The following is a 22,514-nucleotide window of genomic DNA, read 5'->3' on the forward strand; positions in this document are numbered from 1 at the left end:
CTTCCCTAAGGTCATTCTCCGCACTGGCGGCACCGAGCCCAATGACGTTTGGCGGTGAGACCTTAGTACCTTAAAAGTCGAGGCGGCGCGTCGCGTCTTATCGCTTATCGGGGGTTTTTGCGCTCAGTCAATCCCATTTCCCCGGTTTGTGATCACATTTCTTTTGCGAATGTCCTGATCCTGATCCTGATCCTTTCTGGTCAGATGTGACCTGGGCTGCGCTCCATCCGGTCCAATACAGATCTGGGAGCGCATCATGGCTTCCAACAACCTCATACCCTCTTGGATCGCAAGCCTCGTCGAGCGCTGTCTAGGTTTCTACATTGACCAGACATCGGGCAGTGGGATTGAAGTGGAGGACAATGGGGCTTGTCTGAGCTTTCGCATCAATCAGCCTTCATGCATGGCGCTCGTTGCAGAGGTAAGCCACTTTCTATACCCTTTCTGCCTTTAGAATGCTGACGGGTTGGCTACTAGTGGAGCATAGGACCTACTGGCGACGGCACCGTGTTGTTGATAGATGCGAATAACCAAATCTCTGGAACTATATCGAATGAATCCTTGATCGTATCCAACCCTGTCTCTTCGGCCTCCAAATCCCCCCAGAAACGCTGCATCGAACTTCTGGACTTCACGCTAGTCGTCACATACTCAGACCCCTCTCCCGACGTCCGCTTATGTATCAACCGCTGTCGCATTGACTGGCAGGGGAAAGAGCACAGTTTTACGCCCAAAAAGAAACTGAAAAAGATTAATACGATCAAGAAGCTATTGGATAAAGTTCTTCAAAGAGTTCGAGACTCCCGAAAAACGCGCCAACTTGTTGCACATGATACTCCTTCAGCCAAGCCCATGCGGTCTGAAGTTGAAGCAAGCATTCACCAAAGCAGCTCGGTGAACAACGATGGATCCCAGCTTTTCTCTCAGGTACCAGCCAGCCAGCATGGCCCATTGGAAGGCAACCCTAAGCCCAAATCCTTCTTGAAAACCGCCGGAGACTCGCTACTCCGTCACCTGAACCCCTTTTCAGCTATTTCAGTCAGTGGGATATTATCGCCAAATCAACCCTCGGATAGTTCGAATGGGTTAACAGCGCCTGGGAAGACAACACATGAAATTTTCGATCATACGACCTTGAAGAGCACGCGTCGAGCTTCAATTGAGTCACAGACTGGAAATGATACTGTTGGTGATATCACTCGCATCAACCCTCCTGACCTGAACTCTGAAGAATTGGAGACTTCCCCCAGAAGGAAGCCACAAAAAGATCTTCCTTCAAAGGAAATTGATAAACCAGCAGAGCTTGGTTCCGAAAGTAATGCCGCAATTGAAATTGAAACTCACACAGCCGGTAGATCTTCTCCACGGAAGCGTCGGCGTCGGAGCCCCAGCAATGCGCCAGCATCCGATCTCAGCGAAAAAGTGGTCGAACAGTCGATCGATGGCCATCCATCTCCGAAAAGGCAGAAGACACATACTGCCCAGGACGACCCCACTGATCCATCTCATGCTGAGCCTTCAACGACCAATGCGACAGAGGCTACTAATCAGAGAGATGGGAGTCTTCATGCTCTTGCGAATCCCTCGCCTGCTACCAAATCAAGCCGGGTCAATCCATGGAAGTGGCGGGGCGATATTCCGCCACACGAGATCCATATTGAACATGAGCAAAAGGAACTACTTGAGAGCCACAGAATACGATGGATTCCATCTGCAATTGGCGACCTTTCTTTCCAAGGACATGTGCCGCCCTCGCTTCTGAGGCAGTGGAATAGCATTGTCGAGCGAAGACACCAATCAGTTGAAAAGGACAACGCAAGCCCAGCGCGGCATGTGACTCCTCTTCGAGACTCTTCCTCGTCTTCCGAATCGGACGAAGAAGAGCTTCCCTGGTCTGCGACCCCATCCCCGAACTGGCGGGCACTTCGACGCCTACCTGCCGACAGCAGTCCTTTGAAAGGAAGGACTCCAGAAAGGCGACAGCCGCCTTCGGGTGAAGTAGAAAAGGAAGCAAATCAAGTCGAATCTAGCCAGCGCTTCAACGTAGCGAATCATACGATCCAGCCAGAGGTCGTCGAAAATGACGTTTCGCAACCCTCTCGTGAGATATCAGCGTCCGGCTCTTCTACTCAAGTCGGAAATGATGATAGTGGCAGAGTAGCTGGTATTGCTTCGACACAGAATGCTCGAAGTGAGTTGGGTGATGAGAACGAAAAGCGCCCGCCGAGGGTATCTGGCAGGGTGCCTGCAGCGTCAAACCCGGCCCAACATCATATTGCAGAAGAGGGAAGATCGCCTCCAGCTGCTGTAAATGGCCCACATGCTTCTGCCGAACACCTTGATGCTCATGATTCAGGCGGCGAGAGTGATGATTCAATGATGGATACTTCGCTTCCTACAGCATTAGGTGGAGGCTTTCCAGAACCTTCGCAAAATACACAGCATGAGCAGGAACCTACAAGCTCGGGTCATTCACTTCCATCAGCAAACGCCGGGTGCGTGCAGGTTTTCGAAACCCCCGCGGTAAACAATGACCTGTTGCCTCCCGTTCAAGCAACAAAAGAACCTGGCAACCCCAACGTCGCAGATGAAACATCGTCTTCCAACCAGCATAACAAGAGTTCCTCGCAATCTCGGGTTCTTAATACCTACCCTGTTCATGGAAGCCACGAACAAACCCAGTCTTCGAACGGGGAACCTCATTCCCCTATTTCTTCTAAGGGGTCTGTCCAAGTCAAAAGAACCCAACCACAACCAGACAATCAAAACCAGTCGGCTCATGAGGGTACTCAAAACCAAACACAACCGGAGGTTGTGCTTGATTCATCAGGACCGGTTCAGCGTCATCAGGATATCCCCCAGTCCGAGTCAAAATCTACCACTGAGTCATCCTCCCATCAAATTACAGCTTCTCATCACCCAGAAGCATCGCAGCCCATGCAGCCCACTCAAGACTCTATGGCAGGCCTTTCTTCTCTCGGCCCCTCCGTGGGCTCGCAGATCTCCCCTCTCGCGCGATTCATGCCAGCAGAAAACGACGACTCCTCGCCATCCAAAGCGCCCAGAGAACCATCGACTGGACCCACGGATTCCAGCCAAGCTTCACTCTTGCCCCAAAGTGCTGAGCTGATTACTCGCCGTCTGGGATATATCAACAACCCGATGCATTTTCTCGAAGCGCACGGGGTCTATGAAATATTCCGGACCCAATACCTTCCACACTACACAGGAGACTTCGCTCATTTTGTAGAGCTTTGCTCAAAACTACGAGCCACCAGGTCCCGGGGCCAGTTGCAACGGTCATTTCTCTGGGATGATTTTATTATCATGCATCTCACCCAGTTTCCACTTCACGTCGAACAATACCCGTCCCAGGAGACAAACCCATTGAGCTACGAGGAATACTTTTTATTGCACCACTCCCAACCAGTCCACAAGAAGCGCTGCTTGACACTTCCTGCCATCGATATAGCTGCATCCCAAACTTTCCCAGCCGAGATGGCTTCCCAGGTTATCAGCGACCACCAGTCTCCCCCAGATCCGCCGGCTACCCAGAACGAGAATCTGGGGCAATCTTTCACTGCAAGCCTAGTCAACCAGTTCTCAAAGTTCACCGCGCATTCTTTTAGCGACATTTCGCCAAGTGGGCTTCCCTCGGTGGATATCGGTGCTAGATTTATGGAACAACCCTCGCGTGAGCCATCTGTTAAGATCAAGATGGAGCATTCTGAAGAACCATCTGAATGGGTGTATACGCAGGCACTTCCGTTGAGCAGCTACGAGAACCCGGGGGCCCACACTATCGTGAAGCACGATCCAGATACTGAAAATTTTCTATCACTTGGTTCGTGTATCGCCAACACGCAAGAGACAAATGATATCGTCATGGAAGATGCTAGGGAAATGCCGTCCGGTGAAGAAAATGAGGAAGAAGAAGAAGCAGCAGCAGCAGCAGCAGCAGCAGAAGAAGTGGAAGACGATAGGAAGGAGGAAGAGAAATCCGACGATGACGAGGTCGACGATGACGAGGTCGACGATGACGAGGAAGCCGACGATGACGACCCCTGTCACGAAACAGCCAGCGTCGAATTAGGCGATGAAACATTCACTTCGAAGCCTGAGGCGTCTACAAATGGGCACGCCGACACTGATTTAGCCTCCGAAGCGGAGAGCGACGAGGAAAATTGGTTCTTAGCACTCCGGCGTTCAAAGATTCCCGTACCAAACTGGTCCGACGATCCGGACACGCCATTCAAGCGCTGGGCTGAAGCAGACCAGAATATCCTAAGCGAACGACGACGGCGCGGAGGAACTAAAATCCTCCTTGATGCGAAAGGGGTAGTTCAACGGCCTATTCATCGTTGACACAATCTCTCGTGTGATCAATACGAGTATGGGGGCGGAAACCGAAGCTTCGCACCGGTTTCTTCATCGGGGATGGCTTGATGCGAGCTCATTTAGCGGTGCGGCGCTGGCGTCGATTGTGGGGATTGCTCAACACCGCGTGGTATGAATTTATATTCGTTCTTGATTATTACTTATTGCTCAGGCGGAGTACTGGTTATTCTTACTTCCGCTTCTGCTTTCTCTGTCTGTCATATTACCATGACATACTCCAATTCCGAAATCTTGTATATTATCGTATATCATATTTACAGTGCCTACAGTTCATGCGATGCGATGACTCGGAAGAATCGACATGCAAAGTTCCCAACGAGCTCTAGGAGCACTGGCCGACTGGTTTTCGTATCTAGACCTCAGCCTCGCTGTCAATCTCCACTAGACACGAGAGAACAAGGCTGAGATGAATCCCCCCCCCCACCCCCCCCTACATCCACCACAAACTCACTATTTTAACAATCTGACAAGAGTGAAGAAAGAAAAACTACGATCAGCAGAAAGAAGAAAAGCATCAATCAAACTCGACATGAGCCATGAACATCCATCACATAACCATGCTCCGTATTCCGTACATAACACAACAAAGCACAAAGCCAAAACAACCCGAATCCGCGCAAGCATCTCACTCAGCCCAACGCCATTGACATCGATATGACAACCTTGTCTTCAAGTTTCCGATCGTCGGATCCACAACTGTTAGGGCTACGTAGGTCAGCTCCTCAGCTCCCTGTCAGATTCCGGAACAATGTGGCGTGTGGCTCCCAACGCACGGGGCGACGCGCTAAATTGCACTGTACCGATTCGGGATAACACTGCGATGTCATCAACCCAAGCAGGGAAATCCTTGAGTAATCTCTTTTAAGTTGACCACAATCATCCAGCGATCGGAAATGAATGGCTGGGAAGCGAACAGGCTGGGCACCGGGAGAATGTTTACATCATTGTAGTTTGGAGCGGGGATTTGAGTTTGTGTGGCTGGGGGATTGATTGATTCCGAGTCCTTGGCACGTTTCGGGCTTGTTTATTGTTTACATGTGCTTCGTATTTTTTTTTTGCTGTTTGATTCATTGTCATTAACATCTGGACATGATATTATAAAGACAAAAATGCGATGCTATTTCGTTCGCGAATCGCGAGACATAATCCGAGTCATCAAAAAAGGAAGGTCATAAGGCATGCCACAAAAATAATAAGAAAGGTAAAAATCGCAAATAACCAAGCCCAAACGCCTTTGGTATCCCAAGTCTAAGAACGCTTCAGAAGGATTGTACAGAATCAATGCAAAACAAGACGCGTATCCTTTTCATACTGATTGCTTAGACGTGACGGAAGGGCTCGTAGGCGCTAGTCTGCTGGTTGTTGGTGTGGGTCATTGGGTATTCACCACCGTGGGCAACGGGAGCCGGGTAAGAGGTGTGGTGGGCACCGTAAGGTTGGGCACCAGCACCGACGGGCTCGTAGGTGTAAGGGGCCTTTTCAGCAGTGACGCCACGGTTGCGGCGGTCCTTGTGGTTGTAAGGGGAGCGGCCGGAGCAGCAGCAGACGCTGAAAGTCCAGAAGATGGCACCGACGAGGGCGAAGGCGACAGCCAACCAGGTCGCGGCAAGCATGTTCTTGCCGACGCTCACGGAGATTCCGTAGGCCTTGAGGAGAGTGCCGGCGCTGCCGTCAACGACGGAGAAGAGAACGGTCGCGGTAATAGAGGCGGCGGCGGTGAAGATGAAAAAAACAATGGCGACGAGAGTAGTGACGCAGCTGCCCCAGCGGCTGCAGATGGCGAACATGCCGACGAGCAGCTCAGCGATACCCAAGATGAAGGCGATCAGGTAGGCGATGAACATCCACTTGGAGACGGCCTTGTAGATCTTCATGATCTTGTTGTAGTCGGAAGGCAGCTCATCCTTGATAGTGTCGTTGTCGCTCAGGCCCCAGACGTCGAGAGGATCGAAGTAGTACTCGGACTTGGGCTTGGAGCACTTGGTGGTCTTGTAGTCACCGTTCTTGATGCTGCCCTCGCAGTAGCCCCAGAGACCGATTGAGTAGAAGTCGGCGAGAGTGGAGTCATCCTGAATGGTTTTCAAGGTTTTGGAGACCTCATCGGCAGTGACGGTGGAGATGTCGTGCTCGCTCAGGAAGCTCTGGATTTCGGAAACCGTTTTGGTACCATTACTGCTGATATTTTGCAGATTGATCTACAGAGAGGGATTGTCAGTGGCGCATTCCCAGTGGAGGTGATTAAGAGAGACTCGGAAGAAACTCACCCGCAGGAAGTAGAGATCGGACAGGTTGCTGTCGCTCGATTTGGTGCAGCCCAAGCCCACAATAATGATACAGATCAAGGAGGCGAGAGTGAGGACATAAGGCGTGAAGATACAGGCGATGCGACCGGCTTTACCCATAGTGGTGGTGGTAAATTGAGGGTGATATTGAGGGTGGGTGGGAAGGAAGATGAGAAAGGGGTGAAGTGATGAAGTGAAGGAGAGATGATCTCACGGGGGGCCGAATGGTTTTTAACCTTGGGGATCGGCAGATTGAGATTACCAGAGGGAGGACGAAGTGCCTATCCCGAGTAGACAGTACCTAGGGTACTCCGTACCTCGTGTACACAGCCTGGGAGTGCGAATGGCCCCAGCCCCAGCGGCGCAGCACCCGCGTTGGACCCACCGCCACGCCAATTTGTGCGGAACGCGCTTGTTTCTATTCGTGGCTACGCACGTAGGTACTGTACAGTAAGCAGTATACTTTCCTGTATCTTCGTTGATTTACTGGAACAGGCACAATTCTGTTATATAGTTATTCTATGTAGTATTTGCTATGAGTATACTGCAGCACACTATAGTCTATCTCTACTATCATAGGTTACGTGTAGGTACGCCCAATAGTTACCCTGTCCAGCGTCGTCATCGCAGCCTTGTGGATCGCCGAATTTTTTACCAACTTGTACCCCCACTTAACCCCTTTCGTGACTAGTGCCAGCTCCGAAAGTACTACTAAGTACTTTGCAGGGACCCAACCAAGGGATGCCTCTGCCCTACGTAAGCCCTCCCCAAGCCCTCCCAGGCTTCTTCATTTCCCGCTTGGCATTAGGCCCCACCCGCATTACCCGGTGCACTGCACTGCCGTGCCTGTTTCTAATTTTGTATCTTAAAAAGATAAACTTTTCCGGGGAGAACTATGGATATGATCTGGACATCTCCTCCATAGAGATGATAGTCAACTACAGGAAAATCGGATCGCAGCCGAGATAAAAATCAATCTGCCTAGTCATTCAAGTCACCAGCCTCAGCCACGTATATACCTGCATATTAGCCAAGACGGCAATCACTTCCATCCTGCAACACGCTGACATACTCCGAGTCGGTGTACGAGTACTAACTCCTGGCACTCCGTACCCTCTATACTCACATCACAAGTATGGCTCCAACGTCGCCAGCATCCCAGTATAGGCCGTCCCACTCGTCGGCTCCATACTGAAGATATAATCTCCCCACCAAGGCCCGGCCGCCCACCACATCGCCCCCAGCCACACTTCAGAGTCCGCCGCCAATGCCTTCAACATCCCCGTCACCGCTGTCTTGCATTGATCATTCACTCCCCCAGCAAATTCCCCCAAAATACCCTTCTTGCCGTTCGCCTTCAGCCATGCCGTCGCGGAGCTCACCCGCTCGGCCCCGATCGTGCTTGACACGCACGTCGCGCTTGTACCAGACCCATCGCTATCCAGGTACTGGTGCATCTGATATACAATCTTGTTCTGCGGGTCCGTTAGGGCCTTCATGTTGTCGTTGATCGACGCCCAGGTCCAAGCGCCAGTCCATGAGTTTCCCTCAACGAAGATGTATTGCGATGTTGCCCCAGCGGCCCGGATGCCGTTGATGGCGGCTTGGTTGAGGTTCAGGACTAGCGTCTGGTCCATGTCATGGTACTCGTTGTCTTTTCCCCTCTCAGTACTGCTTGTTTATTTCAAGGAATCTGTGGCATGGACCTACTCGTGTCAAAGATGACATGGTTGTTCGATGCGAATTGACTCGCGACATTCTTCCAGAACGTCTGGAAGTCTGAGGTGCTGGTCATGATAGCACCATTGCTGTGGCTGGTAAATATATAGTCGTCTCTGATCTATCAGGTCTTGGGGGCTGCTGGGGCTGACAACTTACTATCTACCATAATTATGGGGGTCAAGCACCGCATAGGCTCCTGCGTTCGTGATATAGTTCACGACCTAACCCCGTCAGCATTCATCCTACCAGTCAATCCTCCCGAGGTCGGAAAGATCACTTTGTACTCACCGTCGTTAGATTCTTCAGATAAGCAGCATCCAGTGACCCCGTCATGGAACTCTGCGCCAGCCGCTCCATCCTAAACGGAACCCGGAAAATATTCATTCCTTTATCGATCAATGTTTGGATCTTACTGGTGTCAGGGAAGATATATTGGGTTCCCTATACACGACAATCAGCTGAATGAAAAGTCGCAATCTCACAGATTGTACGCACCCACACACCCGGGAGAACAGTTTCTCCAAATTCAGCGCCCGACTCGTTCGTCCCGAACCCTATCCAGTCTCAATCAGCCTGTCTTGGTTCTGCATAGATGCGGACTGGTAAAAAGAAACCATACATTGGAAAGGAGATGCTCTCTTCGCATGGCTCCTAAGCGGAGCTGCCACCGCTGACCCAGCCGCGGCAGCCAGAAGGATCAAATGGCCGAACCTCATTTCTCAGTTGCTTGTTGATCAGTTGATAGGAAAGGCTACTTTGACACCCAAAGCCATCTACAACCTGATTCCCGTGCGTAATACTTGATATTTATACGAGTTGAGCATTCTACGCTCGTCCAGCAACCCCAATGCGCCCAGCAACTACCCAACTCCTTTTGGCTACACTTAGACGGAGTCGCAAAAAGACACGGAGCATAAAGCTTCGGCACATCATTCCGCGACCCTAGATGGCAGTGCCGCCGAGAAAGGACTCTTGGTATAATGCGGGGTCCCGATGCCCATCTGCAGAGATGACATTCCCCACCAAGGAAAAGTATGGGGTCTGTTCAATTGTCTAATTGCAAGGAGCACGGTTGTCCTTGGCTGAAGCCAATTATGAAACGGAACGGATCGTGCTGAGATTCCTTTCTACCGACACTACAACTAGACCCTGCCTCCTATTTAGGGGTCCGATAGTTTTCTGCAGAACCAACCCCTGTCAACTTGCTTCAGGCACCGTGCCTTAGTTAAACCATGTGCCGTGTGCCATGTAGATCGGTGGACGGCGAACCCCGTGGCGGTTTGGGAATCGATCAGCGACGTATGACGGACGTGGCAACCCCGAGAGCTCGCCTCTTTCTTTCAAATGTAAACTTCTTTCCAAAGATCTGATTTGGGCATTTGAGGCAGCTACATAACTTGAACTCGTAAGTGGGGCTGGATGTCTGACCTAGAACGCATCCTGTCTGATGCAGATTGATGGCATGCTGAAACAGGGACCTGCTTCACATGAAACCCCCCCCCCTAGACTAGAAATCGATCGGTCTGCTGAAGTAATTGATGTTGAATTCGTTCAAAGGTATCTGATGGACTTTGATCTCTTCATTTATTGACAGACTAATAATATTCCGTTGTAGAATTAGACCACTAACTACCACGCGCCCAACGATGACAGATGCGACTTCATATCCGCCGCCTGAAGTTTGTGATACTTGGTACCAGGATGATAATTATTCCACCAGACACACGATGTGCCATCAGCATCGATACAGCTGTCGGAGGGGAATCCATATTCTTTCGGGTTATCAAGGACTTTGCCCATGAAAGTGTTCGCATCGTATACCACCGTGGTCACCTATTCAAACACGCATTAGCTTTCATTTCTCGTTGAATAGTTCCTGCCGCCGAAATCTCAACTTACATCCTTATGCTTCGACTTGAGCGTAGTAATCATAGTCCTTATTCCCTCGTTATACGCCTTGATCCAAGCGGCAAGCTGGGTTGTCGTTGCCGTGCCCTGCTCAATGAAATAGGGACTCCGATCCGTGGGCGGAACATTCACGAACAGGAACTTGCGCCCGCCATTCGCGTAGATATCTAGAACCAAGCTTTCATATTGAGTCATGAGCTTCGGAACAAGGACGCTGGACTCGTTTTGCCAGAATGCATTTCCGCAACTTCATGTTTGGGGCTTGTCAGCGATGCGTTCACAGTACTCAGACGGGACAGGTCTTACTCGTTGATACCAATCCAGAATCCAAATACCGAGTCGTCGGATCTCCACGGTGCAGAGGCAGGTTTGCTGCTATATGAGCTCTCGAACGTAGCCACTTGCGAGGTCATGTCCTCGTAAGGGACGGGGACCAAGTTGTTGCTGATTGTAGCACCTCCAACGGCCAGGTTATAGTTCAGCACAAGCGAGGCATTATCGGCAGTTGTGAGGTACCCGATCCAGTTTACCCCATTGCCGGTTGTTCCGGTTCCTAGATATGGACATCAGCCGATGGTATATTGATTCACTCGAGCACAATGTACTCACCCAGAGTCGGGTTGCCCATCGGGTTCGAAGCTGATGGTTGCGTGCCATTGACGTTGAAATTAGTCTGCGAATAAGAGTCGCCACTGAGAAAGTCAGTACATGACCCCCCTGCTTGTCTGTGTCGGTTTTTCGCACAGAGCGCAACTCACAAGGTAAAGAAATACGTCGGGTTAGACCGCGGCGCTGCAGGTCTGGCAGCTGCCATGGCAGCAGCACCAACCAGACAAACCAAAGAGCTTCGCATAGTATCGCGCGAGTTGTAAAGCTGCAAACTGGCAGATCTAAATATGGGGGGAGGGAGCTTCCAAGGTTGTTTTGTCGATCTTCAGGAACCCCAAGGGCCTCCGGAGATCCAACGGTAGGAAGGCACCAGTCCCTTTCATATATACCCTGACATCTTCTCCAATGTCCAAAATTTCCCCATAAGCACCGCCCCTGCAAAGAATCAGGCAAATTAATCTCCCCGATCTCCTCTCTTTTTCCGTATTTCCACCTATTGACCCAGATGACGTTTCGTGCAAGGAGAAACCTCCGAAACCACTGCGGGGTCAGTCTCCCCCTCTCATAATATCCGGTGCTTGATCAACACTCGTGCTTTAATCCCCTGTACGTCGTATGATTTTCTTCACGATTGTTCGCGGGGTAGTAGGGCCTTGCCAATTTCAGCACGGAGTTGAAAGGGCCTCCTCATGGCACTAGCTGTGCATTCGGGAGGGGAAATCCCAGGCAGCGCAAAGCGTGGTAGCAGGTGGGATGGGAGCATACTAAGAGTCATTTATAACTAGTACCAGTTTCTTTTACTTCTTCAGCTGAAAGTTGAACTTGAAACTTGTTATGATTCGAAATCCTTTGTCTGTATTTTATATGTACGTTTCTATTTCATGGTTCAAATGCGCGTTTAGAGGTTCATCGCGATTTGAGTTGCAACAATTCCAATCCCACACCTCCAATCAACAACTGAGTCTCTGCCGAAGCGGGATCCCGAAGAATTCCAATGGACGAAATATCGGCAACAGAGCTATATCGATCTAGCAGGAGATCGATCTTTATCCCAGCCGTACCAATTTGAGTGGGGTCGATGGCGATTGACCAGATCTTGACCCTGTGGTCGTTGCCAGAGGTTGCGACCGTCAGGATTGTTGTTTCGGGTCCAGAGCTAGAAGTCTTACTCTTCTTGCATTCGATGATTTGAAGAGTTGTCACTGAAGCCGCGTGGGCGCCCGGAATCGAAACCGTCACTACTTCCGCATTTCGGTATGGGTTTGTAGGCGATGTCTTCAATAAAGACACCGTCATCGAGTTGTCGTCGCTTCCAGTCAACAAGGCATTGACATTATCGAATATTTGCACCAGCTCCATCGCTTTGATGCTATTGGAGGTGATCTGGTAACGGTTCTCGCAAGTAATGCTCTCAGGTGAGATCTGAGAGCCATCGAGGGGTTTCTTGAGTTTTAGTTCTGACGAGCTGATTGCATAGAATGGTTCAAGGGTGCTGGTCAAGTCCCATAGAGTGAAGTATCCATCGGTCGCTGCAGTGATCAGACTGACTGAAGAGCCTTTCATCACGAATTTGGCTTGTGTCAGGCAGTTCGTCATGTATCGCCCTTGGGCCAATAGGGTGAAGCGGCCACCTTCATTCGGGGAAAAGTGGAATATCTATTATTTCGTTAGCAAAATTCTCGATGACTCCTTGGCGGTTAACATACCCTGATTTTCGAGTTGGAAAGGGTCAAACAAATGAGGTGACCCTCAGAGCCGGATTCTCCCACTTCCACCGTATCAAAACTGGTGACGCGGAGCTCCGAATCCACCTCGGACGTTGGGCAGGTAGCAATTAGGACTGCCGTGATGCCAAAAGAAGGGAGCAATCCAACCTTCCAGACAAAAAAGTCTTCATACCCAGCACTAGTGAAGAGATACTGCCCATTCTTGGACCAGGTGACTTGCTGGACTCCACTTTTATGTTCTTTGAGAATCAAATGGGTTCTGAACGACCCCCAAGGCGCTTTATCTGCATAATTAGACGGTGACATGATACGCAAGGTGGTGTCCTCTGCTCCCGTAGCGAAGAGCACTGGTCTTCCCTCAACGGCATTTCGGCAATCCAGGGATTTGATTTCTCGTCCATGGACACCAGCTCGAACAGATCGTTTGCGATTCATTTGAATGCGGACGGGCAATATTTGCGCGCCTTCTTGGAACATAAAAAGAGCTTCGCCGCTGCCCTTGATGCCGGGGTGAAAGGTCCAAGTACGACGGAAACCACCGGAGGGGATGTGATCGACATCGGCTTGTTTAGACTCGTTTCGGAGGACAAATGTTTGTCCCCTGAATCCATATATCATAAGATCCCCAGTGTCTTCATCAAAATATACCCCTTGCAAGTGGGTGCCTAGCGCCGAGGATGTTCGATGCAGAGTTTCAAAGGATAATCCTTCGTCGCCGCCGCCGTTGGCCTTGATCTCATGAATACAGTAGTTACCATCACGCCCACATGTGAGAATGAATTGAGAGGGTGGGTTTTGCAGCCCATTTGCAGCTGGTAGTGCCTGGATGTGATGAGTGCCTTCCTTGCCATGTGCACGCCGGTCTAGCATAAGAGGCTCCGATGACATGTGCAGGCCCGACACTCGGTATATCGCCAATCCGCCAAGCTTAGATCCAATGACCAGATATTGGCCATCGTGGGTTAGGCCTGCCGAAGATAGTTCGAATGGTCTCCTTGGCAGTGAAAATGTGGTGGTTTCAACTCGTGGGCTACCAGTTCTCCACTCATTCACAGTCACCATTGTCGCCTTGTCATCTTTGAGATAGGTCGCAATAAACGAAAAAGATCCAGACTGCACAGAGGGCTCAAGGATAAAGAAACCCAGAGCCCGCTCGCCCAGATCAACCAACTCATAGAATGACTTCGTGTTATGGTTGTATAGTCGAACAAGACCCTTGGAATTGCCAATCAAAGCTAGTCCTAGTTCAGGCGATCCTGCCATTGTTGCAAACTTGGAGAGATCGTCCAGGACAGAAAGCTGCTCCCATGCGATTTCGGGATACTCTTCAGGTCCCAAATGCCCGAGCTGGACTTCGCTGCGCACCGAACAAGAAAGGAAACAGTCGGGTGCCACCAAACCAAAACATTTAGGGCCATGGAGTCTTGCTAGCTTCAGGTTCACTGGAGGATCGGGCTTTTTTGGAGAGTTTATTTCCTGGATACGATAGCTTTTTAATGCGCCATCAGCTCCTCCAGTAAACACCACGGTTTCTTCACCTCGGCTGCAAAGATCCATGGACCAGATATGTTTGCCAGCATGAGAGTGCATCGAAGATGTTTGCTGAAGGTGATATTTGGAATTACCAGGTGATGATGTCTCCCAGTTCAGATCCCATTGCACAGAAGTAGAGTCCTCACCGCGGGTTACCAGGCCTAATTTGTTCGGGTTATTTTCTCTCATTGATCGGAATTTCACGGCCCAGATACGAGCTGTGTGTCCATAGGCCTGTGCAACGCACGATTCCGATCCAAGCTCGGAATGTTCTGTTGCGGTGCTTCCAAATCCGGTACTTCGAAGCTCGAATCCATCCGTGGAGTACGCGGAGTGATCCTGGACGGACTTGTTTTCACAGTCCGATATGTCCCAAATGCGCATCGTCCGATCATCGCTGCAGCTTGCTAAGAGACGACCGGGTTGGCCATCGTTCAAAGATTGGATCTTGGGTGAAATACGCACACCGTATATCGACCCTTCGTGTCCTGTGAAGAAGTGATGGATAGATCCAATTGCTTCTGGTTTAGATGGATCTTTGTCATTGATAAAACAAGACCAGACAATTATCTCTCCAAAGGCGGTACCGGACACGATCAGGACATGGGAAGCGGACAGCGCGACCAAATCTCCCGTATATAAAATGGATTTGACGCTTGTTGTCAATTGACGCATGCAAATTGATGCATCATAATGGCTAGAAGCAGTATCCGTTGAGAGCTTCAGGCCTAGAAGAGCATTGTTTGCAGTCATAAGATATACCGAGTTAGATCCACCTGGGACTGCTGCACACCCATTCAAGATCCAGTCCGGAGCAAGAAATTCGGCGGTGGCTGCGGATATCGCAATGGCTTCATTGGGATCTTTGCCAAAGACAAGTTCAACAGTTCGAACTGAAGAACTACCCCAGATAACCACTTGAACACGATCATGTTCTTTTTGGGGCAGGGGAATGAAACCATGGACATTGTTTCTTTTGAAGCCCTGGATTTGAGCAACAACATCTCCAGTCTGGTCATCAATGACCCGGAAAAAGGGACCTTGTCCTTTAAATACGAACAGTTTGTCACCCCATTCAAAGGTTTTCAGGGCTGTAATTGGGACACAAGCATCCACGTGCTGCGATTAGAGTCAGCGGAACAATTTCATGTAGAAGGAATGTGACGAGGGGCATGCAAACCTCAAGAGACGTCGACATTCCCATTAGCTCCGACATATTTCCTGCATGAAGGACATGAAGTATCAAATATAGATTCTCTCCCCGTTTAACCCTGCGTGATCAATGCCAGCCCACTAAACAGGAAGGCGCCTCAAAATTGCTGCCCTCCCAGAAAATATTATGTCATCCCCGTTTGTCCCGCACTAGGCCCAAAGTGGTCATATTGTCCACGTGATTCCGCGAGGTGGGCGATGGCTAAAACGCACCTCTTTTTTGCATGCAAAAGTAAATCGTTGACGGCTAGAAAGCGATCGAGCAAAATCTAAATAGGGCGACGCTTTTATATGGCAAGATATAATCGACGACAGCCTAGACTTAAATATATAGTGCCCGTTTTTGGTTCATAGTATACGTTCCATGCGATCACCAGATACGGCCAGCATGTTCTATAAAACAAGGAGACGCTCAGTAAACAATCCTTCCTTTCAATTCTTTATTAAAAAGTCACTGTTCATATATATATATATAAACGATCTTTGAGGTGCTTTATATGCTAAATGCAGGATATTGGTGTTGGTCAGTCAATTAGGGCGGAATCTGCATTAGTCCCATCGGCCAATTATAACGCACCTCTTTGCTTAATAATACTCAACGCGGACTGAGAGCCGGATTATTAGTAATTCCGGACGGCCTTGGCGGTTCCACTCTTTTCAACCCCCGTCAGCTAGGCTCCATCGGTGCCGTCATCGCGCGGACCAGCGATCTTGATCCTGGATCCATGCTCACCTCACTAACAAGCTTCCACCCCTCCCGTCGTGGTCAGCAGGTCGGATCGGGATCGAGATCGAATGACTCCTTACCCTGAACAACAATGGGTGTCACCGGTCTTTGGACCGTAGTGCAACCTTGCGCTCGACCCATCAAACTCGAAACTCTTAATAAAAAGCGCCTGGCCGTCGACGCGTCTATATGGATCTACCAATTCCTCAAGGCAGTGCGTGATAAGGAGGGAAACGCACTGCGCAATTCACACGTTGTCGGCTTCTTCCGCCGGATATGCAAACTATTATATTTCGGAATTCGACCGGTCTTCGTCTTCGATGGCGGCGCCCCGGCCTTAAAACGACAAACCATCGCGGGCAGAAAAAAAAGACGGGAAGGTCGCCGAGAAGATGCGACGCGGACAGCAGGAAAGTTGCTCGCTGTGCAGATGCAGCGTAGCGCCGAGGAAGAAGCTGAAACGCGACGCCGAGAAAAGAAACGCCAACAAGAGGAAGAAGAGGTCACTGAAGCACCCGTCTATGTAGATGAAGCTATGATGAACGAGAAAGAGAAACAACAGACTCGCAAGTTCAAGAAGAAAGACGCCTATCATCTGCCAAATCTTGACGTCTCCTTGGAAGAGATGGGTGCTCCAAATGACCCCCGCATTATGTCACAAGACGAGCTCGAGGAATATGCGAGGCAATTCCATCAGGGCCAGGATATCAATCTCTACGATTTCTCAAAGATCGACTTTGATAGCCAATTTTTTCTTAGTCTACCGGCTACCGATCGTTATAATATCTTGAACGCGGCACGACTTCGGAGTCGACTACGAATGGGTTATTCGAAGGAGCAGCTTGATACCATGTTTCCAAACCGTATGGACTTCTCGAGGTTTCAAATCGAAAGAGTAAAAGAGCGCAACGATTTAACCCAGCGACTAATGAATATCAACGGGATGAATGGCGAAGAGGCATTCTACAACTCTGGCCAGAGAATCGCCGGAGAGCGTGGCAGGGAATACGTTCTCGTCAAAGATAGCCAGCACGAAGGTGGCTGGGTTCTGGGTGTTGTTGGGAACAAGAATGAAGGCTATGAAGACAAACCCATTGATGTTGATCAATATGGCCAACCAGAGTTTCTCTCGGGGTCCGAGGACGTGTCGGACGAAGACGAGTTCGAGGATGTTCCGATTGAAGGCCTCAACAGACTTCCCAAACTCCCTTTCTTGCAAGAAGGTGCCTTTGATCAGTCTCTTGAGCAAGCGCAGGAGGACGCTCGCATGCAAAGAGTACTGTGGGAATCACGCAAATCTGAGGCCGGGCGAGCACGAGCTGAGGCCGAGGAGGACGCGCTTTTTGTCCAGGGTGATGATAACGTCCTCCCGCAATCGGACACCGGATTGTTCGAGGAAGATGACGATGAACTCAGAGAAGCAATCGCACTCTCGTTGCAACCTCATGAGGAACATGATGAGGATATGCCTGATATTCCGATCAACCGACCGACCACCTCAGCAGCCGCTCCTGCACCTATGATGGACATGCCAATTGAAAGCGACGATGATGACGATGGAATGGATTTCACAGCCGCCATCGCGCAGACAAAGCTCGTCAAGGACAAACCTCGTCCGCGTGTGGAGAACCCATTCAACGGCCCTCTCCCATTTGAGTCTGTTCAGCTTAATAAGGCCCCTCGGCCAGCCAAGCAAGCAAAGCCCGATGAACATGCCGGTGGCTTCATGAAAGACTCCGACAAGGCGAAGAAAAAGACTGAACCGCCTCCCCCTTGGTTTGTTGGCGAACGCCTAAATGAAAAATTCTTCATAGATACCACACGCGAGGAGGCTCAAGATGAAGACGGCCATGATGCAGATGAACCTGATCATTTCTTTCTGTCCAATCGTCGATCACCAGAAATTATCGATGTTGACGACCTCTCCGAAACAAAAGAAGTGATTACGCTCGAGGCGGACAAACCTGAAAAGGAAGAACCCGTGTCTCAAACGCATTTCGAGATCCCTCCAACTGACCAACTGGAGACTACCAAAGAGGAGCCAGTCTTTGAACCATTGGTGGAAAGAGCAAAATCCGAGACAGCGACCAAACCCTCTGATACTCAAGAGGCAAATGGCATTAAAGCATTCCAAAAATCGATTCCTGAACAAGCGGGAGTGCCTCAACAGCAAAGACAACCCGTCAATATTGAGCCATCTCCCGAGCCATCCCCCGAACCCGAGTTTGAGGATGTGTTAACTGAGGCACCTGTGCCGGTTTCTGCTACACCCGCACCTGCACCTGCACCTGCGCCGGAAATCGTCGTGGTCTCCAACCAGCACTACGAGTCTCAAGGGCCGGTTCAACCCCCGATTGTGATGGAAGACGATGGCGAATACAGCGACCCGGAAGATGAAGAACTTCTCAGGCAGCTTGCGGCCGAGTCGGAGGAGCACGTCCGATTTGCCCAAGTTTTGAACTCGGCGGCGCCCATCCAGGACGCACTTGATTATGAACAAGAGCTCAAGCAGCTGCGTAATCAGCACCGCAAGGACCAACGTGATGCAGATGAGGTGACCCAAATCATGATCAACGAGTGCCAGCAATTACTACGGCTATTTGGGCTGCCCTATGTCACCGCGCCCATGGAAGCGGAAGCACAGTGTGCGAAGCTTGTTACCCTGGGACTTGTGGATGGTATTGTGACGGACGATAGCGATATTTTCCTCTTTGGTGGGAACCGAGTCTACAAGAACATGTTCAACCAAAGCAAGTTTGTGGAATGCTATCTAACCTCCGACCTGGAGAAGGAGTATGCCCTCCACCGGCAAAAACTCATTAATTTTGCACACCTTCTAGGCAGTGATTATACCGAGGGTATTCCCGGCATTGGACCAGTCACCGCATTGGAGATCATCACCGAGTTTGGCAGCCTGGAGGAGTTCCGCGACTGGTGGTCGCAGGTGCAGATGGGGGTCAACAACCCTGACGATGCCCACCTTGCGTTTAGAAAGAAGTTCCGAAAGAAAGCGTCCAAGATCTTCCTGCCTCCTGCATTTCCCGACCTACGGGTAGACGAGGCGTACCTCGAGCCCGAGGTCGATGCAGACGCCTCGCCCTTCCAGTGGGGAGTTCCGGACTTGAATGGACTACGGAATTTCCTCATGGCGACAATCGGCTGGAATCCGGAACGCACAGATGAGGTTCTTGTGCCGGTCATTCGGGATATGAATCGACGAGAGCAAGAAGGTACGCAGTCGAATATTACACAGTTCATGGCAGGCCCACAAGGGGCTGGAGCATTTGCGCCACGTGTGCGTGGTGCTGGGCCCAGTCGGATGGAGAAAGCATTTGGGCGACTCCGACAAGAAGCGCAAACTCTGACGGGGAGACAATCTCGTGGCGGTGAGCCTTTAGAAAGTCCAGGGCTCGAACCTGAGGCTGGGGGTGCTGCTACAAGCCAAGGCAAGCGTGTGGCACCCGCTACGAAGAAGGGAGATGGTAAGAGCCGAGGAAGCAGCAAGAAACGTAAAACACAAGGCTCTTGAGAAAGGGTGATATGTATAGTTATATGATAGATAGGGCCAAGTGGTGCAGCATAATATCGAATGCACGTCCCGATCGACATCACTCGGTAACTTGAAGGAGTCTCGGGTCCGAGTAAAGTTGAATGTCGATGACCCGAACGAGTGGTTATGGCAGATGAACTGGCCACTGATAGCGGCGAACCGAGAATTGTCGACTGGGCCATCCCCCACTGATCTTCCTGATAAGCAGTGGTGACCTGCATTCCAGCTCCAGCTCCAGCTCTAGCTCTGTAGTTCCCCACGAAGATCCACGGCCTGACAGGAACCCCTCTGATCTGAACCTGATCCATCTCAATGTCATAAAAGGTTTTCTCCTGTCTTTTTCTTACTGCAACGCCAATGACTCGATGACATGGTTGATTTCTGCAGGAACAGCCGTCAGTCCCAAGCGCATGACATCAGGCCCAATTCGATGACGTCGGCGATCGTGGCGCAAAATTGCAGCAACATGAAAAGAAGAACAAGCTGGTGCTACTGCGGGTCTGCGGGCCCCGATCGAACCATTGGAAGGTCTAGCAAGGTCAATTGAAGGTTTTCTAGCGTTCGCATTAGTGGTTGAGGAGGGGACCAGTTGATCCGCCTTCTCCGGGGCAACCCAGCACTCTCGCACTCCTAGTACTGGATGAGTAGACTAGGCACTTCCACGGTCAAGTTCTACGACGTCACTAGGGGATCTCATCCTCACCACCCCTAATAATCTAATAATCTACTCCCCACGCTTCTTCCCTCGACAATTCTCCTCCTGAAAACCCCTGTGTCGATCTCCGGTTGCAGCTCGATTTCCGCCCTGCTCCGCTCAACGTGAGTTCCCTCCTTTTTCTCTTTTTTTTTCATCTCACGTCACTACTGCGCAAGATTCCTTCTCTCTCTCTCTCTCTCTCTCTCTCTCTCTCTCTCTCTCTCTCTCTCTCTTTTTTCTCCTATTGCCCTGCGCCTTTGACGATCCAAGACCTTTAACCTCCGTCCACTCTGCAGGTACCTCGCTTCGTTATCCATCACCCGTACCACTTCGAGTCCTCCACCTTTGTACCCGACTCAACCTCGCATTAACTCACCACCATGCATCGCACCTATTCTATGCGCCAGTCGCGCGTTCCGACCGCCGCTCAGGTCGAGAACCCCCCCACCACCCATGTCCACCACCAAATCGAACCGCTGGCTCGGAAAGGGAGGCATCGGTGAGTGAGATGAGATATCTGTTGTGACTCCGACACTCCTACCCTGTGCGACCAGAGCGCTGGACCATGAGGGGGATGATTCCTGAATGCTGCCTGATCGGGTCGGGATCTCCAGCCTCTCCCGCGCTCCCGCTCCGCTCCACCCCCAATTCCAAGTGGATTTCGGCGGATCAAATTTGCGCAGACGGTTGAGAAAGACGAGAACACATAGAGATTGAATTCCAATTCGAATGCGCCATCGCTAATACGTCCACAATCTAGGCCATGCCTTCCGCAAGAATGCCGCGGGTGCCTTCGGACCTGATCTCGCCCGCAAGCTGTCGCAACTCGTCAAGATGGAGAAGAACGCCATGCGCAGTATGGAGCTCGTCGCGCGCGAGCGCATGGAAGTCGCCGTATGTCGATCATTGATCATCCATTAATCCGGGGAATTGCCGGGCAGGAATGGAGAAGAGAATGCTAACCGATCCGCTAGCAACAATTGTCAATCTGGGGTGAAGCCTGTGATGAGGACGTATCGGATGTCACCGACAAGCTCGGTGTCCTGATCTATGAGATCGGTGAGCTGGAGGATCAGTTCGTCGACCGCTACGACCAGTACCGCGTGACCATCAAGAGCATCCGCAACATCGAGGCCTCCGTACAGCCCAGCCGAGACCGTATGCGCACCCCAGCAATCATGCATGAATCATGACCCTTTCTTTCAGCCGCAAAAAAAGCTAACCCCAATCCAGGCAAGCAAAAGATCACCGATGAGATCGCCAAGCTGAAGTACAAGGACCCCAACTCGCCGCGCATCGTCGTCCTGGAGCAGGAACTCGTCCGCGCCGAGGCCGAATCCCTAGTCGCCGAAGCCCAGCTGTCAAACATCACCCGCGAAAAGGTCAAGGCAGCCTTCCAGTACCAATTCGACGCTCTCCGCGAACACTGCGAGAAGGTCGCCATCATCGCCGGCTACGGCAAGCACCTCCTGGACCTGATCGACGACACCCCCGTAACCCCCGGCGAGACCCGCCACGCCTATGACGGTTACGATGCCAGCAAGGCCATCATCCAGGATTGCGAGGATGCGCTTAGCAACTGGGTTACCTCCAAGTCCGTCGTCAAGTCCGGCCTGTCGCAGCGCTCGCGCACTCTCTCCCAGCGCCACCGCAACGCCATTAAGAGCCGCGAGGGCGTTGATCTCTCTACCCAGGACCAGCCCATGACTGGAGACCGTGACTCCTGGCTCCCCGCTGACCAGCACCCCGACTATGTAGACGAGGATGGTCTCAGCACTATGGACGGTGAGGCACGAGGACGTGAGGAGGAGCGGGAGCCCATTGCTGCTTAGGTGACGCGATCAGAATCTTTGTTTCTGTTCTGTCACTGAGTTTGTTAATGCGTTTGTTTCTCTCCTACTCGATCTGTCTTGGTGTCTTATTTCCCTTAAACCCTTCTCGTCCCTTTCTCCTTCTCTTTTTTTTTCTTTTTCTTTGTTGTCACGAATCTCACGGCTTCGCTTGTGCTCTACTATCACGTCTTGTCTGTGCCTCCAACTCCACCTGCACACAGATCCTCCACCATACATCCACCCCCACACTCATTTTTCCCACGTCTCTCCTGCCTTCCCGATGGTGTCATCGTATCGCATAGACATCGGTATGCGGA

General features: G+C 51.0%; 7 protein-coding genes across 7 annotated transcripts; 3 read left to right on the top strand and 4 right to left on the bottom strand.

Annotated features, from left to right (window-relative positions):
- Window positions 1–256: 256 nt before the first annotated feature.
- Window positions 257–4,365, top strand: N7481_003907 (uncharacterized protein; the record flags this gene model as incomplete). The annotated part of the gene is made up of 2 exons (XM_057263126.1): window positions 257–421; window positions 478–4,365. The coding sequence occupies 2 exons, from the start codon at window positions 257–259 to the stop codon at window positions 4,363–4,365; spliced, it is 4,053 nt and encodes a 1,350-aa protein (XP_057124787.1).
- Window positions 4,366–5,717: 1,352 nt separating this feature from the next.
- Window positions 5,718–6,800, bottom strand: N7481_003908 (SUR7/PalI family protein; the record flags this gene model as incomplete). The annotated part of the gene is made up of 2 exons (XM_057263127.1): window positions 5,718–6,593; window positions 6,663–6,800. The coding sequence occupies 2 exons, from the start codon at window positions 6,798–6,800 to the stop codon at window positions 5,718–5,720; spliced, it is 1,014 nt and encodes a 337-aa protein (XP_057124788.1).
- Window positions 6,801–7,807: 1,007 nt separating this feature from the next.
- Window positions 7,808–9,118, bottom strand: N7481_003909 (glycoside hydrolase family 5 protein; the record flags this gene model as incomplete). The annotated part of the gene is made up of 6 exons (XM_057263128.1): window positions 7,808–8,334; window positions 8,391–8,494; window positions 8,559–8,623; window positions 8,691–8,843; window positions 8,898–8,956; window positions 9,022–9,118. The coding sequence occupies 6 exons, from the start codon at window positions 9,116–9,118 to the stop codon at window positions 7,808–7,810; spliced, it is 1,005 nt and encodes a 334-aa protein (XP_057124789.1).
- Window positions 9,119–10,031: 913 nt separating this feature from the next.
- N7481_003910 (SGNH/GDSL hydrolase family protein) lies at window positions 10,032–11,163 on the bottom strand (the record flags this gene model as incomplete). The annotated part of the gene is made up of 5 exons (XM_057263129.1): window positions 10,032–10,235; window positions 10,302–10,557; window positions 10,617–10,863; window positions 10,920–11,002; window positions 11,069–11,163. 5 exons carry the CDS (start codon window positions 11,161–11,163, stop codon window positions 10,032–10,034), a joined length of 885 nt encoding a protein of 294 aa, XP_057124790.1.
- Window positions 11,164–11,825: 662 nt separating this feature from the next.
- On the bottom strand, window positions 11,826–15,395 carry N7481_003911 (tRNA (34-2'-O)-methyltransferase regulator RTT10; the record flags this gene model as incomplete). Its single annotated transcript, XM_057263130.1, has 3 exons — window positions 11,826–12,575; window positions 12,626–15,298; window positions 15,360–15,395. The coding sequence occupies 3 exons, from the start codon at window positions 15,393–15,395 to the stop codon at window positions 11,826–11,828; spliced, it is 3,459 nt and encodes a 1,152-aa protein (XP_057124791.1).
- Window positions 15,396–16,209: 814 nt separating this feature from the next.
- Window positions 16,210–19,647, top strand: N7481_003912 (ssDNA endodeoxyribonuclease RAD2; the record flags this gene model as incomplete). Its single annotated transcript, XM_057263131.1, has 1 exon — window positions 16,210–19,647. The coding sequence occupies one exon, from the start codon at window positions 16,210–16,212 to the stop codon at window positions 19,645–19,647; it is 3,438 nt and encodes a 1,145-aa protein (XP_057124792.1).
- Window positions 19,648–20,818: 1,171 nt separating this feature from the next.
- On the top strand, window positions 20,819–22,197 carry N7481_003913 (Eisosome component PIL1/LSP1 family protein; the record flags this gene model as incomplete). The annotated part of the gene is made up of 4 exons (XM_057263132.1): window positions 20,819–20,864; window positions 21,126–21,259; window positions 21,340–21,523; window positions 21,599–22,197. The coding sequence occupies 4 exons, from the start codon at window positions 20,819–20,821 to the stop codon at window positions 22,195–22,197; spliced, it is 963 nt and encodes a 320-aa protein (XP_057124793.1).
- Between the last annotated feature and the right edge of the window lie 317 nt (window positions 22,198–22,514).

Source organism: Penicillium waksmanii, assembly GCF_028829765.1.
Source record: "Penicillium waksmanii strain IBT 27052 chromosome Unknown utg000004l:1.0-5674109.0:1.0-5678898.0, whole genome shotgun sequence".
NCBI lineage: Eukaryota > Fungi > Ascomycota > Eurotiomycetes > Eurotiales > Aspergillaceae > Penicillium > Penicillium waksmanii.